Source organism: Marmota flaviventris, chromosome 13, assembly GCF_047511675.1.
Source record: "Marmota flaviventris isolate mMarFla1 chromosome 13, mMarFla1.hap1, whole genome shotgun sequence".
NCBI classification, from domain to species: Eukaryota; Metazoa; Chordata; class Mammalia; order Rodentia; family Sciuridae; genus Marmota; species Marmota flaviventris.
In genome coordinates this window covers 100,554,123-100,572,506 of record NC_092510.1, presented here as the reverse complement: position 1 = coordinate 100,572,506, position 18,384 = coordinate 100,554,123, and the positions used below count along the sequence as shown (strand labels likewise).

General features: G+C 37.9%; 1 protein-coding gene across 8 annotated transcripts in view; it reads left to right on the top strand.

Moving 5' to 3' along the window:
• Positions 1-18,384, top strand: part of Setx (senataxin) — an 86,513-nt gene that overhangs the window by 41,802 nt on the left and 26,327 nt on the right. For 7 of the 8 annotated variants that reach the window (XM_071601092.1, XM_027942538.2, XM_071601093.1 and 4 more), the window contains 5 exons: positions 1,124-1,223; positions 12,085-12,258; positions 14,682-14,914; positions 15,895-16,062; positions 16,627-16,783. In XM_071601092.1, the coding sequence (XP_071457193.1) occupies positions 1,124-1,223; positions 12,085-12,258; positions 14,682-14,914; positions 15,895-16,062; positions 16,627-16,783 (832 nt within the window). The remainder of the gene's footprint in view (positions 1-1,123; positions 1,224-12,084; positions 12,259-14,681; positions 14,915-15,894; positions 16,063-16,626; positions 16,784-18,384) is intronic. The other variant, XM_071601098.1, reaches the window with a different exon arrangement.

The window sequence follows — 18,384 nt, the reverse complement described above, 5'->3', positions numbered from 1 at the left end:
TGCCAAATGAGATTCTGTTGTCATTGTATGGACGTACTTCACTCGTTTATCCATTCACCAGTTGGTGACATTTGGGTTGTTTCCAGGTTTTGGTGATTGTGAATAATGCTGGGAGCAAGTGATGCATTTTTTAAGATGATTCCAATACGTGTAGTACCATGGGGTGTTCTAGCTGTGAATTGGGTGGTACAGACTGACTGTGGCCCACAGTTCTACCTTATTAGAAGATGATGCACATTCAGTTCCTTTCCCATACCCTGTCCCTATTGTCATTGTGGGTTTGAGTTTACTAACTTGGGTGCAGAAGCAGCTGACCATCAATAGTTTTGTTGTTGTTTGTTTGTTTGTTTGTTTGTGTGTTTCTGGGGAATGAACCCAACAGTTTGTGCATACGAGGCAATCATTGTATCAACTGAGCTATATCCCTAGCCCAACCATCAATAGTTTTTTTATGTTAAATTTTATCAGAGGAACTGTGACCAGTTATAGATTTAAATACTCAGGACTATAATGTTATATTTAGATAAAATTTTTCTTTTGGCCTAAACAATTTGTTTTCAAACAGTTGAAATATAGAATGACTTATTTGTACTTGTAGTCTTATAAATTGAGGTTTGGGAGGAGTCTTCTTTCTCTGAAGATCCTCAAGAGCACTTCTGAGTTTGGGGCTTCAGCAAATTGGGAGAGGGATACAGACCGATTTAGAAACTGGTGAGATGATATAGTGGTGAGAAATCCCAAAGATGCCATAAATCTAGGTCCTTTGGCCTTGAGCACGCTACCAGTGCTGTCTAGCAGAGCTTTATTGTTTCTGCAGTATACAGTGCAGTGACCACAGGTGGCTGTCAAGCACTCTAATGTGGCTAGTTCCTGAGAAGAGAAATTTTTAATTTTAGAATTTTCACTAACATAAGTGTAAATAGATACATTCGGCTAACAGCTGCTGAATTGGGCAGGGGAGTGTTAAACAATTTCATTAAGCTGCCACAGTTTACTTTTTAGGTTGTCCCTTAGGATTCTAAGTTTATTTTTGCTAACTTTGGGAAATTGTGCTGTTTTGGCGTGATTTTCCACAATATTTTTGCATTCTTAATTTTCTTTATTCTTTTATTGCTATATATAGGTGGCACAGGAATGGATCAGCTCTCCAAATAAAGAAAATTTCTATCAGTTGCATTTACGAAAATTTCCAGCTGATTATAAGAAAAACTGGGAATTTGTGGGTAAGTTTCTTCTTATGTAACTTGAGTATATGATACAGTAATTAGAGATTTCCATATAAGAAAAGACATTATTGTTGTTTGAGTTTTCTGGGACATAGCTTTGCAACCTCTTACGACAATATGTGAAGTTTTAGTTAATGAGTAATAGGACAGTTATGAATATAAAATTCATGGGTTTCTCTTTCCCACTGTGTAATTAGAATACTGCAGGCTAAAGTATCAGTGGAAGCTGTGGATGGGAGGGAGAGTGTGAGAAAAGACTTAAGTGAGGGTGTGAGAGTAGCTGCCTATACATTCTAAGTAAGTGTTCCTGGTGTCTGTAGTCTTGGTTCATACTTGGTTTGACCCCATCTGGCTTTGATGCTTAGTTACAAAAACGAACCAAACATCAGAACTCCTTAAAATAAATCGCATTAGTATGCACAAGATTCTGAGTTTGATCCCTAACACCTGAATAAATAAATAAATTGCATCACTCCTCTTTATCTTCCCCACCATGCAAATCCCATCCTACTCCATAGGTCCACTTAGGAAAAATGAGCACATGTGACTATTTGGGGGAAATGGTAATATACATTCCTTGTAGGCCATTTAAGAAATATCAGCAAGCAGTAACATCACCCCCATATAGTTCCCATCATTGAGAGATATTTCCATTAACTTTCGGGGGGGGGCAGGTACTGAGAATTGAACTCAGAGGTACTTAACCACTGAACACATACTCAGCCTTTTAAAATATTTAGAAACAGGATCTCACTGAGTTGCTGAGTCTGGTTTTGAACTCACAATCCTTCTGTCTCAGCCTTCTGAGCCACTGGTATTACAGTTGTGTGCCACCAAACCTGGCTCTATTAACATTTTGGTACTTATCTTATTGCAAACTTTATCCTTTTCCTGATTAAGAGTATGCACATTAAATCATTGTACTTACTTCAGAACAGTTTTCATTCATTATTCAGCAAATACAGACTTATTGACCTGATAGATGAATCTAGTACAGGATGCTTAGCTATGAAGAAAACATAAAATTCCTGCCTTCAGGAAGGTTACACACACACACACCTTTTTTTTTTTCTGGAGGGGCGGTGTGTGCTGGGGATTTAACCCAATGGTGCTTTTCCACTGAGCTACATCCCCAGCCCTTTCTTTCTTTCTTTAAATATTTTTTTAATTTATTTATTTGTTTATGTGGTGCTGAGGATCGAACCTCACACATACTAGGCAAGCACTCTGCCACTGAACTACAACCCAATCCCTTTTTTTATTTTTAGTTTTTAAATGTTTTATTTATTTATTTATTTAGGTTGTTTTTACATTGGTGGGAATTGAACCCAGGGCCTGCACATCTAGGCAAACACTCTACTACTGAGCTCTACCCCGGTCCCCTTTTTTTTATTTTTTGAGACAGGGTTTCATTAAGTTGCTGAGGCTGGTCTCGAGCTTGCCATCTTTTTGCCTCAGACTCCCAAGTGCCTGGGATTATGGACATGTGCCACTGTGCCCAAGGAAGCTCATATTTGACATATTTTCATTTAACATATTGTAAGTATCTTCAGTGTTATAAAATAATAACAATAGTATATTTAATAGTCATAGTTATTCCATTGTGAGCATATTCATCAACCAGTCATTCCTACTTAGACTTATCTATCTTATGTATCATTTTTCTTCCTTTTTTTTTTTTTAATTTTTTTGTAGTTGAAGATGGACAGAATGCCTTTATTTTATTTAATTGTATGTGGTGCTGAGGATCGAACCCAGTGCTAGGCAAGTGTTCTCCACTGAGCCACAGCCTCAGCCCTTGTGTATCATTTTTTAGTATTTTAAACAGTAAATGAATCTCTTTGCTCAGTCAGACCATATGCACATTTAAGACTTCTGATTCATATTGTCTTGGCTACTGAAAGGAATACCACTTTCACTTCCAATGGTAGGATGTACATTTTTCACATTTGTTAACTTGACACTTTATGTGTGAAAAATGTATATCATTTAAGGTTGTACTTCTGTTACCAAACATTTACTTCGTTATTTGTGTTCTTGGGAATAGTTCTGCCTATTTATGGCCTTTTCTCCTTTTTCTTATATTGGGGTATTATTTTTCTCTTCACTTGTAGCTCTCATTGCAGTTATTTTCTTCAGTGTCATTGTTTGCTCCATTTTGTCTTGCTGTTTTGGAGGCATAGATAATTTTTATTTTTATGTATTCAAAACTACCATATTTATTTCTTTATAGTTTTATTATGTATCTAGGTGCAATAACCACAAAACATAAAGCCATTTAAATATAAGTCCCCCCTCCCTGCCACAAACATCTGTTTTATATCTCTCTGTAAATTGGTACAGATTCCTAGCAGTGCATTCAGCTTGCTGGGGAGGTCCTGACTGGAATGCAGAGGGCTGGGGCACAGCCCGTCTTAGCATCTACTCACTGTTAGAACAAAGAGACCGGGCCAGACACAAACTTCACAAATCAGTTCAGCCTTTATTCAGGAACAGGACTACACCTATGGGAATGGATCCACTTTCCTGTGGAAGATGAGCCACCAGACAAAGGAGGGGACTGGTTTTATATAGGTTGTGGGTGATGTAGTGAGTGTGCCAGTCTGGGCACTCAAGAATTTGAGTCCTTGAGCTGGGGGGGGTCAGTGAAGTTGTCTTGAAAAGATTAGTATCACTTCTAGGTTGGATAACACTCTGTCTCCCCACCTGTGGCCAGTGTCTGGGAATGATTTATCTTGAAAGAGAAGAAAGTCATCATTGTATGACTTTCTTTTCTATTTTCTTTTCCAAGGCCTCACTATTTTGGGGTTTTTTATTTTCCATATCCAGTGGGGTTGTTTTCACCATTTTTTGCTTCTAGTTTATCTAAATTTTTGTCTCAATCCTGGGGACTGATTTAATTTTTTTCCCTTCCGCTTGGAAGACAGAACTGTGAAAATGTTTACCATTTGTGCCATCCAAAGCCCGCCCTTGGGAAATTTGTGTCCTTTCTCTTCACACCTGGAAGGAAAAACGGAAACAAAGGTTATTATTTCCTGGGCTATATTTTTTCTCCCCTTATTCTAGCCAGCACAGCCAGAAGCAACGGGGGGATCCAGCTGTCAGCCCTCCTGGAGTTGGCTCTATCGTTTTCAAATTCCTGGGGTAACTTTTACCTCTCCTACACTAGATAACTTCGTAACTTACCCAGGTACCAGCCAAAAGTTTGTAATACCCACCTACATCCTTCCTTTTTCCCAAACACTGCTTTTGGTGAGTCAGGGTTGTTCTGGTGAATTCTACTTCTGACCCCAACCCTGGTGGGAATGGGGAGTCTCTGACAACCCCTCTGCTGTGTTGGATGATTTACTAAGAGGAGTCATGAGGGGCTGGGGATGTGGCTCAAGCGGTAGCGCGCTCGCCAAGCATGCGTGCAGCCCGGGTTCGATCCTCAGTACCACATACAAAGAAAGACGTTGTGTCCGCCGAAAACTAAAAAAGAAATATTAAAAAATTCTCTTAAAAAAAAGAGGAGTCATGACACTGACCATATAGTCATATTCATGGCTATGATTTTTAATCATGAAAGAAAGCAACAGAAAAGGGAGGGGGCGTGCTGGATCAAGTCTAGAAGAAATCAGTATCCTACGAGTTCCCTTCTAGTGAAGTCACAAAGAACGGGCTGTATTCTCTCAGCAATCCATTGCAACAACACACAAGAAATGTTTCTTCTAGAAAAGCTCATTAGAGACTTAAGCCCAAGGTAAGTATGTACCAAATATACCAAAGTTCTAGTCTTTAGGAAAAACAGTGTTTGATATGAGACTATTATTTTCACAAACAAGTTAGACATAGTAAGCCATTTTTTCCCAGGGAATGATGAGAACTGTCCTGAGACTCAAGTTCCCAGGCACCAGCCAAGGGCAGTCTTGCAAGCAGGCCTTTCAAAAGGTAGCAGGTGCACTATACTCTTCTTCTGCACAGCATTGATGAATAACGGCATTTTTGCTGAGTCTACAACCAGAAGTGGATCATGGAGTATGAGTCGGCATAAGTCCAACTTTAGGAGATAAAGCCAAGCCTTTTGTATAAAATTAAATCCCACCAGCAGTGCACAAGAAGTAATATTATTCTGTCTTTGCCAGAACTTTGGTACTGGTTGTTATAGTTTTAGCTGTTACGATGGAAGTACAGAGTTGACCCTTGAGTTTATTGTGAAGCTGAATGCATCTGTGGAAAAGCACCTATTGGGAGTCTCTTGTTCCTTTTCTGTGACTTGTCTTTTTTTTTTTTTTAAGTTGTTGATGGACCTTTATTGATTTATATGCAGTGCTGAGAATCAAACTTAGTGCCTTACACATGCTAGCCAAGCACTGTACCACTGAGCCACAACCCTAGCCCCATGATCTTTTTCTTATCGGTGTTAGAAATAAGTTATTCTCCCACTTTGGCTTATTTTTTAATCTTTCAGTGATGTGACAAAAATTCTTATTTTATTCTTTTTTTTTTTTTATATTTATTTCTTAGGTGTAGCTGGATTCAACACAATGCCTTTATTTTTATGTGGTGCTGAGGATCGAACCCGGGTCCTGCCGGTGCTAGGCAAGCACTCTACCACTGAGCCACAATCCCAGCCCCTTATTTTATTCTTAACATAATAAGTTTATCAATTTTTTTCTTTTATGGTTAGTGTTCCATGTCCCATTTCTTATTATGAAGATTAAGAAACTTTTCTCTGCTGCAGACTATAATCTAATAACTTTATAGAATCACAATCAGCTGACCACAGCTTGCCCATCTCCCTACCCTGTGTTTTGTTTTTGTACTGCCCTAAAGTAAGATCTTTGCATTTTTAAATAACTATGAAGAGGAGAATATACAATTCATAGCATATATGGCTCCAAGCCTGGAAAAGTTTACTAATTGGCTCTTTATAGGGGAGGTTGGTAGACCTTACAGTTCACCATTGTTTTTCTAACCTGAGGTCGATTTTGTGTTATGACTGAGATGTAGGGGTTGTGTTTCTTGTTATTTCCAAGTGGCATTCTAATTCAGGAATATTTACTGAGAGACCATCCTGTTATGCTGCAGTGCTGGGCTTATCATATTTATCTAGTGTCCATTTGATGCAAGAGTGTGTTTCTTAAATCTGGATAACTGTGCCTGCTCATATCACATTGCTTACTTAATCTAGCTTCATAAGAAATTCCATTCTTCCACAGGACTTTTAACTTGTACTTTTGAGTGCTTCCGTTGTTCTTGGCCTTTGCATTTTGATGTGAATTTTAGAGGGAAAAAAGTGGAAATTTGGAAGAATTAATCCCTTTACAATAATTATTTCATTTCTGGCATGTATTTTGAACTATTTAGGTTTAATTTTTTCAGTGGAGAGGTTTGTTTGTGGAACATGATACAGGCAAGGCAAGTGCTCTACCCCTGAGCCGCCCCCAGACCTGTGGAGAGGTTTCGTATAACAGCTTATTTTTTGGGTAACTATTCAGTGAATATATCTAAAAATACATATTATTTAAAAACTTAAGACTTCTTTAAAAAAAGTCTAAAAAGTTAATAGTAATTCTTTAATCCATATTCAGATTTCCATTATTCTCATTAGTAACCAATTTTTTTAAGCTTATTGAATCAATTTGCAGATTACTTCCGTTAAATGACATTGTTAATAGGTCTTTTTAAAACTGTAATTCTTTCATTTTTTTCCCCTCTTGAATTTGTTTAAAACATTGGGTCATTGACTCTATATAGAGTTAATCACCATCTAGATTTTATTGATTATATTCACTTGGTGGTATTTAGAATGTTCCTCTGTCCTCTATTATTTCCTATAAATCAAGGTTTGACATACATGGTTGATGAGATTCAGGTTTAATTTCTGTGATTTCTTTGTAGTAGTGCTATGCTCCTCTGACAGCAGGTGCATGATGTCTAGCTTCTTCTTCTTTTTTTTTTTTTTTTAATAATATTTGCATCTGTTGATGCTTAATGACCAGATTCATTAACTCACAAAAGTCAAAATAATGGTATTTTAATTTTATAATTTTTTCCTTAACTGAAATACTTATATGGAGAGAAATTTCTGTATATCTGTTTGGTTACTCAGCAATATAGTTTATAAAGGAAAGGAAGAAAAAATACTTAATTCCTGACCAATTTTCAAAATAATAAATTGATTCACCACTCTAGTAAGCTCAAAGATTCATGTATGGCTCTAAGTATAATTGTATTTTAACCCATTACAACTGATTTCATTGGACCCTAAATTTTCTTCTTGCTTCTACCTGCACCACACAATTGTAAAAGGGCCCCTTTCCCTTCTTTTGTTTCATTTAAATCACATCTACTTTTGAGTCCTTAGCCTCTCTGTTGTGAACAGATTTCTATCAGGCTGTCTGTAGTATTTTCCCATTTAACGTAGTCTTAGTCTTCAGACCATGGATTTCAAGCTGCCTTAGGCTGATGGACTGTCCTTTTATTCACTTGTTTTTGCCCTTGTGTCCTGGCTCACTGCAAGGATGGGAAGTGAGTGGAGAGCTGAATAATCATTTGCTGGGATTTGGTAGTTTTAAATTTATCATTTACAGAAAATTTGAAGTTTGGGCACTGCTTATCTTCACATATTGTAGAGCATGACTTGCATCTTCATTTTTTTTTTTCTTGTTGCTAGCAGTCATTCATAACAGGTTTTGGTGCAGAAGATATTTAGTGTAATATTCAAAATATATTTTTGGTTATCAAAACTGGGGTCAAGGGTTGGAGTTGATACTCCAACATTAAGAAATCCTCAGGGCTGGGGATGTGGCTCAAGCGGTAGCGTGCTCGCCTGGCATGCATGCGGCCCGGGTTCGATCCTCAGCACCACATACAAACAAAGATGTTGTGTCCGCCGAAAACTAAAATAAATAAATAAATATTTTTTAAAAAAAAAGAAATCCTCTACTATACTGTTTTGGGAGGAAGTATTATGAGAGGCTGAGCTAGGAGGCTCCATTGCTTTCGGCTACTTCTGGTATTTTTACATCTGCTTATGGAAGGCACTTTTACAGAAGTATAATTTATTTCCAAAAAATAGACTCTTTTTTGAAGTGAAATTCACATAATTAAATTGTAAGACAATGCAAAACTGGTGATCTAACCACTTTTAAGTATTCCATTTGGTGATGTTGAGTATAACTTTGTGTTTTGTTTTGTTTTGTTTTTAACCCGTGCTGGGCATTGAACCCAGGTCCTCACACAGGCTAGGCCAGTGGACTACCACTGAGCTCTTCCCCCAGCCCTTCATTCTTTTATGGCTAGATAATATTTCATTGTATGGTTATGTACCATAATTTGTTCATCTCTTCAGTGTGGACATTTGAGCTATTGTGAACACTTGTGCACAATTCAAAAGTTTGACACATGTATACATTTAAATATTCACTGACTCAGTTAAAATACATAGAGCATTTCTGTCATCCTCAAAAGTTTCCATGTTTCTCTGTGGTTGTTCTTCTCTTTTCCTGTCCCTTTTAGTCACTGGCCTGTTTTCTGTCACTGTCATTGTACCTTTTCTAGAATTTTATATAAATAGAATTCTACAGTATGTAGTCATTTATGTCTTGCTACTTTTATTTAATGCTTTTAAGATTTTTTTTCTTCACATTGAATGTACCAATAGTTGTTCCTTTTCGCTGTTCGCATTCCATTGTTTGTGTATTTATCACAGTGGTGTATCCGTTCACTAGTTTGATTGACCTTTGAGTTCGAACCTGTGACTGTTATGAATAAAGTGGCTATGAATGTTTATGTACAGATCTGCATGGAGACAGGTTTTATATTCTCTGTGGTAACCTGGGAGTGGGATTGTTACATAGTACAATGAGTAGGTTAAACTTTATAAAGAGCTGCTGAACTGTTTTCAGAGTGGTTGAGTCCTTGAATAGTGCCACCAGCAGTGTGTGGGCACTGCAGTCCCTCCACTACCTTGTCAGCACTGTTCGTGCTTTTAATTTTGGTGATTCCAGTGAGTGTGTAGTACTGTGCCATTGTGGCTTCAGTTTGTTTCAGGAATATTAATGATGTTGCTGGGTGTGGTGGTGCACACCTGTAAACCCAGTGGTTGGGGAGGCTGAGGCAGGAGGATTGAAAGTTCAAAACCAGCTCTAGCAACTTAGGAGACCCTGTCTCAAAATAAAATAATAAAAAGCTGGGAATGTGGCTCAGTGATTAAGCACCCCTGGGCTCAATCCCTGGTACTAAAAACAAAAAGAATGATGTTGAGTGACTTTTCTTGACTTAATGGCCATTTCTGTGTCCCCTTCTGGTTTTTCTTGTATTTTTAGTTGGCTGGCTTGTCCTTTAGTTTTTTTTTTTTTGAGTTGATGAAATTTTTTATATATTCTGAAGTAAGTGTTTATCAGATGATATGTTGTAAATATGTCTTCCTGGTCTGTGGATTATCTTGATTTTTCTTAATAGTGTCTTGAAAAGCAAAAGTTTAAATTTTGAGGGCACCATTTTATCGCTTTTTTCTTGTTTGGTTTGTGTTTTTGGTGTCCTAAGAAATGGTTTCCCGGGGTTGGGTTGTGGCTCAGTGGTAGAGCGCTCGCCTAGCACGTGCAAGGCGGTGGGTTCAATCCTCAGCACCACGTAAAAATAAGTAAATTAAATAAAGGTATTGTATCCATCTGCAACTAAAAACAAAATATTTTAAAAAAGAAGAAAGAAAGAAAGAAATGGTTTCCTAACTCAGGATCACAACAGTTTTCTTCAAAATTTTATAATTTTAGCTTTCATGTTTATGTTGATACCTAGTGGTTTAGTTTGCTTATTTTCAGTTATGTAATCCCATTTTTAAATGCATTTTAATTATACAGAATAATGGGTTTCATTGTATCTGTCATATATACTTTGACCATATCCACCTTGAGTTTATTTGTGTACATGATACAATGCAAGGTTGGGGACGCCCCCGACCCTTTTAAATCACATTATCAGTTTCAGTGATATTTGTTGATATTTGCTTTTTCAGTATCCTCCTCTTTTCATGTCTTCCTGGTCTTGTGTCAGAATCTCACTTGACCTTAAGTGCAGGTATATTTTTGACACTGTTCTCTTCATCTGTATATGTACCTTACACCAGCACTGCACTCTTGATTATTATACCATAAAGAAAGTATTGAAGGACTGGGATTGTGGCTCAGTGACAGAGCGCTCACCTCGCACATGTGAGGTACTGGTTTCAATCCTCAGCACCACATAAAAATAAATAAACAAAATAAAGATATTGCATCCATGTGTAACTAAAAATATATATTTTTAAAAAGTATTGAAATCTAATTTCAATAATGACTTAAGCCTTCCAGTTCTGCTGTTTTTAAAAAGAAGTTTCTTTGCAGGGTGAGATGGTGCATGCCTGTAATCACAGTGACTCATGAGGCTGATGTAAAAAGGATCACAGGTTCAAGCCCAGCCCCATCAACTTAGCAAGACCCTGTCTCAAAATAAAAAGGACTGGGGATGTAACTTAGTGATTAAATATCCCAGATTTAATCCCCAGTACCACCCACACTCAAAAAAGTTTTTTTTTCATTATAGATTTTGGAATCGGTATGAGACTTTGTATAAAAATCCTTGCTATTTTGACAGGGGTTGTTGTGGGCTTACAGATTTACATGGGGAGAAATGGCATTTTAACAGTATCAAGTCTGTTTATTTTGCAGTAACAGAGATTGAACCCAGGGGCATTTTACCACTGAGCTACACCCCCAGCCCTTTTTATTTTATTTTGAGACAAGGTCTCACTAAGTGGTTGATGCTGCATTTGAACTTGGGATCCTCCTGCCTCATTCTCCTGAGTAGCAGGGATCACAGGTGTGTGCCACTGCCCCCGTCCAGTATCAAATCTTTAATCTTCATATATTCCCCCCACCTTTTTTTGGCTATCTTTGATTTCTCTCATCAGAGTTTTATATTTTTCAGGGTATAATTCTTCACATATTTTATTGGAATTACGCCAAATTTGTTGATTAGTAATCTAGTCTACCTAGTCCCAGTACTTAGTTCTTTAAATCAGTGCGTTATTGCTGGATTCAACAATTGACACTGAATTTTCTTATTTCATTGCTTGCTCTGTCTTCTCAATCTCATTTAGTTTGCAGTTATTCTTTCTCCCTTATTTAGAATACCATTAATAGGTTTAAGAGAAGTTCTTTTGTGTATTTGAATCTGTTTCTGAATTTTGTTCTGAGGTTTTGAAAGTGGGGAATAAACAAGAGCATTTTTTTTTTAATTAAAATGCCAGAATAAACCTCAGATAGATGAAATATATTAGTTACTTCTATTTTGGTGTGTATGTATGTGGTGCTGGGGTTTGAACCCAGAGCCTGTGCATGTGAGGCAAGCACTCTACCAACTGAGCTATATCCCAGCCCCGAATCAGTTATTTCTTAATATTGACTTTGTAGATGGTTCCCTCCTCTCTCATTTTGCACTGGGGATTGAACCCATAATCTAAGCATGCCAGGCAGTTGCTCTGCCACTGAGTGACACCCCAGCCCTTTTTATGTTTTTATTTTGAGACAGGGTCTCTGTAAGTTGCCCAGGCTGGCCTGGAGCTTGTGATCCTGCTGCCTCAGCCTCCCAAGAAGTTGGGATTATATGTGTGCACCACCCTACCCAGCTAGTAGTCATTTTTAAGAAAAATTTTTTAATATTATTAATTGATGTTTTTAATTTCTTATAGGATTAGATGACCATTTTAAAGTATATGCAAAGTCTACTAGGGCTGTGCACTTTGGAACTTAACACAAGGGTTTAATTTTGTTACTCTTATTTAAAATAATGCTATTTAGAGTCACATAAATGCCAGTTTCTTATTGTTTTGTAGTTTATCTGGAAGAATGTGAACTGGCTAAACAGCTTCATCCAAAGGAAAATGATTTGGTGTTTTTGGTTCCTGAGAGACTAAATGGAGAGAAAAAAGATACAGAGAGAAACCGCTTGTACGATCTCCAGGAATATCACTGTGGTTATGTCCATAAATTCCGCCGCACTTCAGTTGGTAAGCAGATGATAAGGCAGTGTGAGAAGTCTGTGGATACAAGCTCATCTCCTTCCTAACTAACTCATGCTTTCCTAGCCCTGTATTTGCTGCCTATTTGTCAAACAGGTACTTGGTATTGCCAGAGTTCCTTGTCAGAGTTTTTCTAGATTCAGTACCCTATATTTATTGCTATAGCTTTCTGATTTAAAAGCTTGCTTTTTCAGTATCCTCCTCTTTTCATGTCTTTATCTGTAAATTATGTTTGCTATTACACAGATCATTTGTAACCATCTGTTTGTTGTATCTTGAGTTACATTCCAGACTTGGTTTTTGACTAATTATGATAAGAAGACTAAACATGAAACTCATTAAAAGGTGGCTTGAGGAATATGCTTTTTCCATCATTCTTTGTCTATTATATGAGAGGGACTTCTTTACCAAAAATAATGCAGGCTTGGATTTGAATTTTACAAATACCTCTAATATATCAATGTGACTCATGCACATTTATAAACTTCTCCAAAGCCCTGTAAGTCAGTAGGAATTATTCCTTGTTCAGTAGGAAACCATGGCTCAGCAATATTAAGTAACTGTCCAAGATTGTTGTCAACATCAAGAGGTCAGTCCAGAATTGAAATGTAACCTTTTTTCCCCCCATGAGATATAGGTGTCTCACTTTGTTGTCCTGGCTGGTCTCAAACTGTTCCTTGGGCTCAAACGGTCCTCCTGCCTCCACCTCCCAGGTTTTAAGGGCCACAAACATATTCCACGATATCTAACTTGAAACCTCCTTTTGTTGGACTTCAGAGTCCACATTCTTTATTTTATGACAAGCTGCCTTTTTAACATCTGCAACTTGAATATGAAGAGAAGAACATGATTTCTTTATTTCTTCTCCTCCTTCCATTGAATCTTTTTTTTTAAATATATATTCTTTTTTTAATATATATTCTTTTAGTTGTTGATGGATCTTTTTTTTTTTAAGTGAGAGAGAGAATTTTTTAAATATTTATTTTTCAGTTTTCGGTGGACACAACTTCTTTATTTTTTTTTATGTGGTGCTGAGGATCGAATCCAGTGCCGCGTGCATGCCAGGCGAGCACACTACCGCTTGAGCCACATCCCCAGCCCATTGATGGATCTTTATTTTGTTTATTTATATGCAGTGCTGAGAATCAAACCCAGTGCCCCAGCCCATTGTATCTTAAAAAGTAGCAATAAGCTTGCCTTCTTAGACTATACGACAGATATCCCATGTTCATTAGTATGACCAGAGCTTAATTCTTTGTGTAGAGGTTATTTAGGAGAGTAGCTGCAGACAAGGCATAGTGGCACACACCTGTAATTCCAGCAAGTTATTGGGAGTTTGAGGCAGAAGGATCTCAAGTTTTCGGCCAGCCTCAGCAATTTAGTGAAGCCCTAAGCAACTTAGCGAGACCCTATCTCAAAATATAAAAAGATTTGGAAATGTGACTCCCCTGGATTCAATCCCCAGTACAAAAAAAAAAAAAAAAAAAAAGATGTAGGACTTTATTTTTCTAAGAAGATCTCCTTCCCTGAATTCCTCACAGATAAAACTTTCTGGCTTCTCCATCTGGAGAAAGGTTAAGTGTTTCAAACCTATTAAGCCAACATGAACGCCTGGTTTCTGCCGGTCATCTGCTCTTCCTTTGCTCTGTCCTAAACCATTCTTCCATTTGCTCAGGCCAAGAGCCTTGGGCTCATCCATGGTCCATTCTTCCTCTCATACTGTATTTAATTCATCAGCAGATCCCATTGACTCTTTCTCTGCAGTGTATCCAAAATCTGGTCCTCACTTCTACATTCTGGTCCAAACTGCCAGTAGTTTTTCCTAGACTGCTGCAGTAGGAAGTGCTGCAACTTGTAAGTGGATTTTGGCGTTCGCTCATTGCAGCTTATTCTGAATAGTGTTCAGTCATCACTATGGTCTGTGGGTCCTATTTTATGTTGTAGCTCTTCTAGCAGTTTTCTCCCTTCTTTTCCTTCTAGCCATGTCTCTAAAATACTTGCGACACATCTGTGCCTGGTGACCTTAGTTGGTGGCTGTCCACCAGTAGCTCTCTTCCTCCCTGCTAACAGTGCGGCTTACTCCCTTACTTCAAGTCTGGGCCCAGGACCCTCCAGCATGAAGGCCTTCCCTGACCAGCCTGTGCCCTTCCTCTTCCCTTTCTCATCCCCTTTTCTCTTTCTAGTACTTACAACCACAGAATGTTTATTTGGTATCTGCTCCCTTGTCTAGAAAATAAGTCTCTGGTGAGAGAAGCACATTACCTGGTTCTTAGGAAGCATTGAGTAAATATTTATTGAGTGAATTATTCAAATATTATATCATACAAAGACATGGGGAATATCTAATTCTGAATTAGGTATTCTGAATTCACTGGTAACTGAATTTTGCTTTTTCTCCTTCTTGATAATAGTGCGTAACGGGAAATCGGAGTGTTCCCTTTGCATCCAGACTCAAGATAACCTGCCAGCCAACCTGAATGACCTTATGAAATGCATTGTAATCAGTTCTCTGGTAACTACACAAAGGAAGTTGAAAGCCATGTCTCTGCTGAGTGGTCGGAACCAACTAGCCAGAGCCATTCTGTCTCCAAACCCTATGGACTTTTGTACTACAGATTTACCAACTATGACGTCTGAGAGAATTGTGAGTGCTGATTGTATACCAGGGAAGGTCAGGCACTATTATGTCAGAATGTTAAAATGTCATGTTTGTAGCTGCTTGTGCACTTTTGTGTGTCTACAAGATGTGCTCACTATGTGTATGCAGTAGTGTTTGGTATTTAGTTTTCTTCAGGATTGCAAAATGTGTAATTAGGCTGCTTACTCCAAGGAAGGTACAGGACAATAAAGAGTCAGCATCCTGCCGAAAGGTTTAGTAGGTGACCAGAATTCAAGAGGAGTTGTCTCTGGTTTCGTGGACTGAGCTTTGCCTTTGAATGATTGATAGTACTGTTGCAGATGCAAAGATGAAGTATGCACACGTGTTTTCCACCAAAGAGCAGTGTATAGATTCCAGAAAATCAACACAGAAAGGCAAAAGGAAGCTAATAATATTGAACCCCTCAATGTATGGAGCATTATTTCAGTCAGTTCTCACCTTTCAGAGAACCCTGGACTTCATTGATGGGTTGAGACTCAGAGAGTTTAGGAGTTTAGTGAACTAGCTTGAAAATAAAACTAAAATTTAGTCTCAGACCTGACCCTGAAATCCATGTTTTTTCTACTACATCACATTATGTAAAGAAAGAAATTGTCATGAAATATTTCTACTATGCAAGGAGAGAATTCACTAAATGGGAAAAAAAATAGAAGAAAAATATAAATTAGTAAATGAAATTTACTGCAATTATTTCTGTAAGAATTACAAATTAAAAATACACTTGTACTTGTAAGTAGGCTGAAGACTACAAGTGCTAATTAGTAATTAGCAACTAATTAGCTTTCTTTCCAGTAGTTAAAGTGGTTTTTGGATTTAAGGTCACTTTAGGATCTTGCCTAGCTCCAACCAAAGCTTTTGTGTAGCACAGATTGGAAGAAATTGAAAAGTTTTCCATTACCTTTCTCACACATCACTACAGGGGAGGAAAAAAAACAGCTCATTCCCACAACTGTCTTTTTCTACAGATTGCCTACTTAAGAGATTTCAATGAAGACCAAAAGAAAGCAATAGAAACTGCATATGCCATGGTGAAACAGTCACCATCAGTTGCCAAAATCTGTCTGATTCATGGGCCACCTGGCACAGGAAAATCAAAAACTATTGTTGGCCTCCTTTACCGATTATTGACAGAGGTAGGTCTGGGGAGGACACTGGTGCTATTAACTGGGTGTGTTATTTTACTTTTCTTGAATCAACTGACATATAAATAAGTATTAAAGTATATTTTCCCCTTGTTTTTTATTTTGTTTGCAGTGCTAGGATGTGTATTTTTGACAACTCTGTAGAACTATATCAGGAAGGGGTGGCAGAGGGAGGAAAGAAGTCAGAAGGGCATTGTCTTATGTGAAGCAAGTCCTGAGAACTAGAGGATGTTCTTCAGGCTTCATTTTGGGCCACATGTGACACCAGGAAACCATTTCAAAATGTGTTCCTGAACTACGTGTTGGTTGTACTGAATAGTGATTAATGTAAGTGGATGGTATGTACAGTAAGTAAGGTGCATAGCAGTTAGGATAAAATTTTATGGCAATGATTTTAATATCAATGTAAGATGTAGATGCTTTTACTTATTTTTAACTATTATGGGAGCTTTTGAACATACATGGAAATAGAGAAAAACCTTAAAACCTTGTAATAGAGCTCATCAGATTTTGTGTGTGTGTCTGTCTGTGTGTTTGGCTTATGGCAAATTGTAGAACCAGAGGAAGGGGCGTTCAGATGAAAACTCCAATGCCAAAATCAAACAGAACCGTGTACTTGTGTGTGCACCTTCTAATGCAGCTGTTGATGAGCTCATGAAAAAGATCATCCTCGAGTTCAAAGAAAAATGCAAAGACAAGAAGAATCCTTTGGGTATGATAATCGTATGGGTTTTTAATTTGTTTTCTGTTTTCAGTGTTTGGTGTGGGCAACTTTGAATGAAAAAGAGCCAGTTATTCCTGGTGACAACATCTGCCTGGGTCACTGCCCATATGTACTTGCTGGTTCATTTAGCATATTTTTTATTGAGCATTTACTCTGTGGAAGTCATGGTGCCAAATACTGAAGTTTCAACATTGAAACCTTCAAGGTGACATACGATGTAATGAGGTCAATGGGCAATTATAGTATAGAGTGATAACTTCTATAATGGGACTTAAACGTGGTATATTTTCAGGCAATTCTGAGAGACCCTTGATTCAGTTGTCTGAGGGTTAGGGAGGGCTTTTGGAGGAAATGATATCTATGATATCTAAGATGAAAACAGAAGAGCACTTAGGAGTTGGCCACAGGACATAAGGGAGGAGGGGACTCAGGCAGAGGTAGGTCTAAATAAAAATCAGGTAAGAGAACCTTGGGAAGTAAAGGGTCCATGAGGTAGGGGCTCCGGCGTGTTCACTGTAGCCCCTCCAGAACACTGCCCAGCACTCAGTCAAGGCTCTCACGTGACTGAAGAGCTAGGGCCTTGGGGGCTGATGAAGATAGGCTGACGTTGAGCAATGGCTTTTGAAAGCAATAAAAACAATCATAGTTCATAGTTATTGCGTGTTTGTGTGTGAGCAGTCCTCAGAATCATCCTGGGAGCTGGTGTCAAACAGCCCTACTTTCTGTGTCTGGCTGGGGGAAGCTGAAGTGTAGAGATGTTCTGTGCACCATAGGAGTAACGTTTTGTTGAAATGCACATAATTGTGATGAGTATTGCTACAACTGATTCAGGATACTTGGATGAAGATGTAAAATTCTTTTTTTTAATTAATTTTAACTCTCTCTTCATACCACTCATTTTCAGAGATATTGCCCTGGCTTTATGTTATACTACTTTCTCAAGCTCGTGGAATACCTTGTGTTCTCCACCAGATTTTATTTTCCTTGAGGGTAATTGACATTGCCTTTTATCAATTAGAATTAGAATCAGTTGCAAATAATCTAAATACAGTGGCTTAAATATGATAGATTTTTTTTTTCTAATTTCAAATTCAAAAGCCCAGAAGTGGGCAGTTGAGGACTTGGTACTAGTAACACTGGTTCAGTCTTTAGAGACCAAGGCTCCTTGTTATCTTGTTGCTCCATTGTGTCTGGCCACTTTAGTGCATCTCATGGTCAGAAATAATGCCTCAGCTCCAGTAATCACATCTATTAAGCATGAGGAAAGAGTTGATAAAGCAACAAAGGGAGTGTACTAGCCATATTTTAAGAAGGGTTCCTAGATACTGTCAGTAGCAACTCTACTTCCTCTTGGCCAGAAATGACGTGGGACACCTCAGTACAAGAGAGAGTGGGACATGTGATCTTTATTGTGAGGAATCATATTCTTTTTTCTTCTACAACATATGCACTTTTACTATTACACAGAGTGCATTTATTCTTAAAACTTTCCAGTACATCATCAGTCTACAACTTGCCTTTGCATGTTAGATTAGTGATTTTATGTATAGCTGTGGTCATTCGTATTGACAGCTACAGGCTACCTTCAT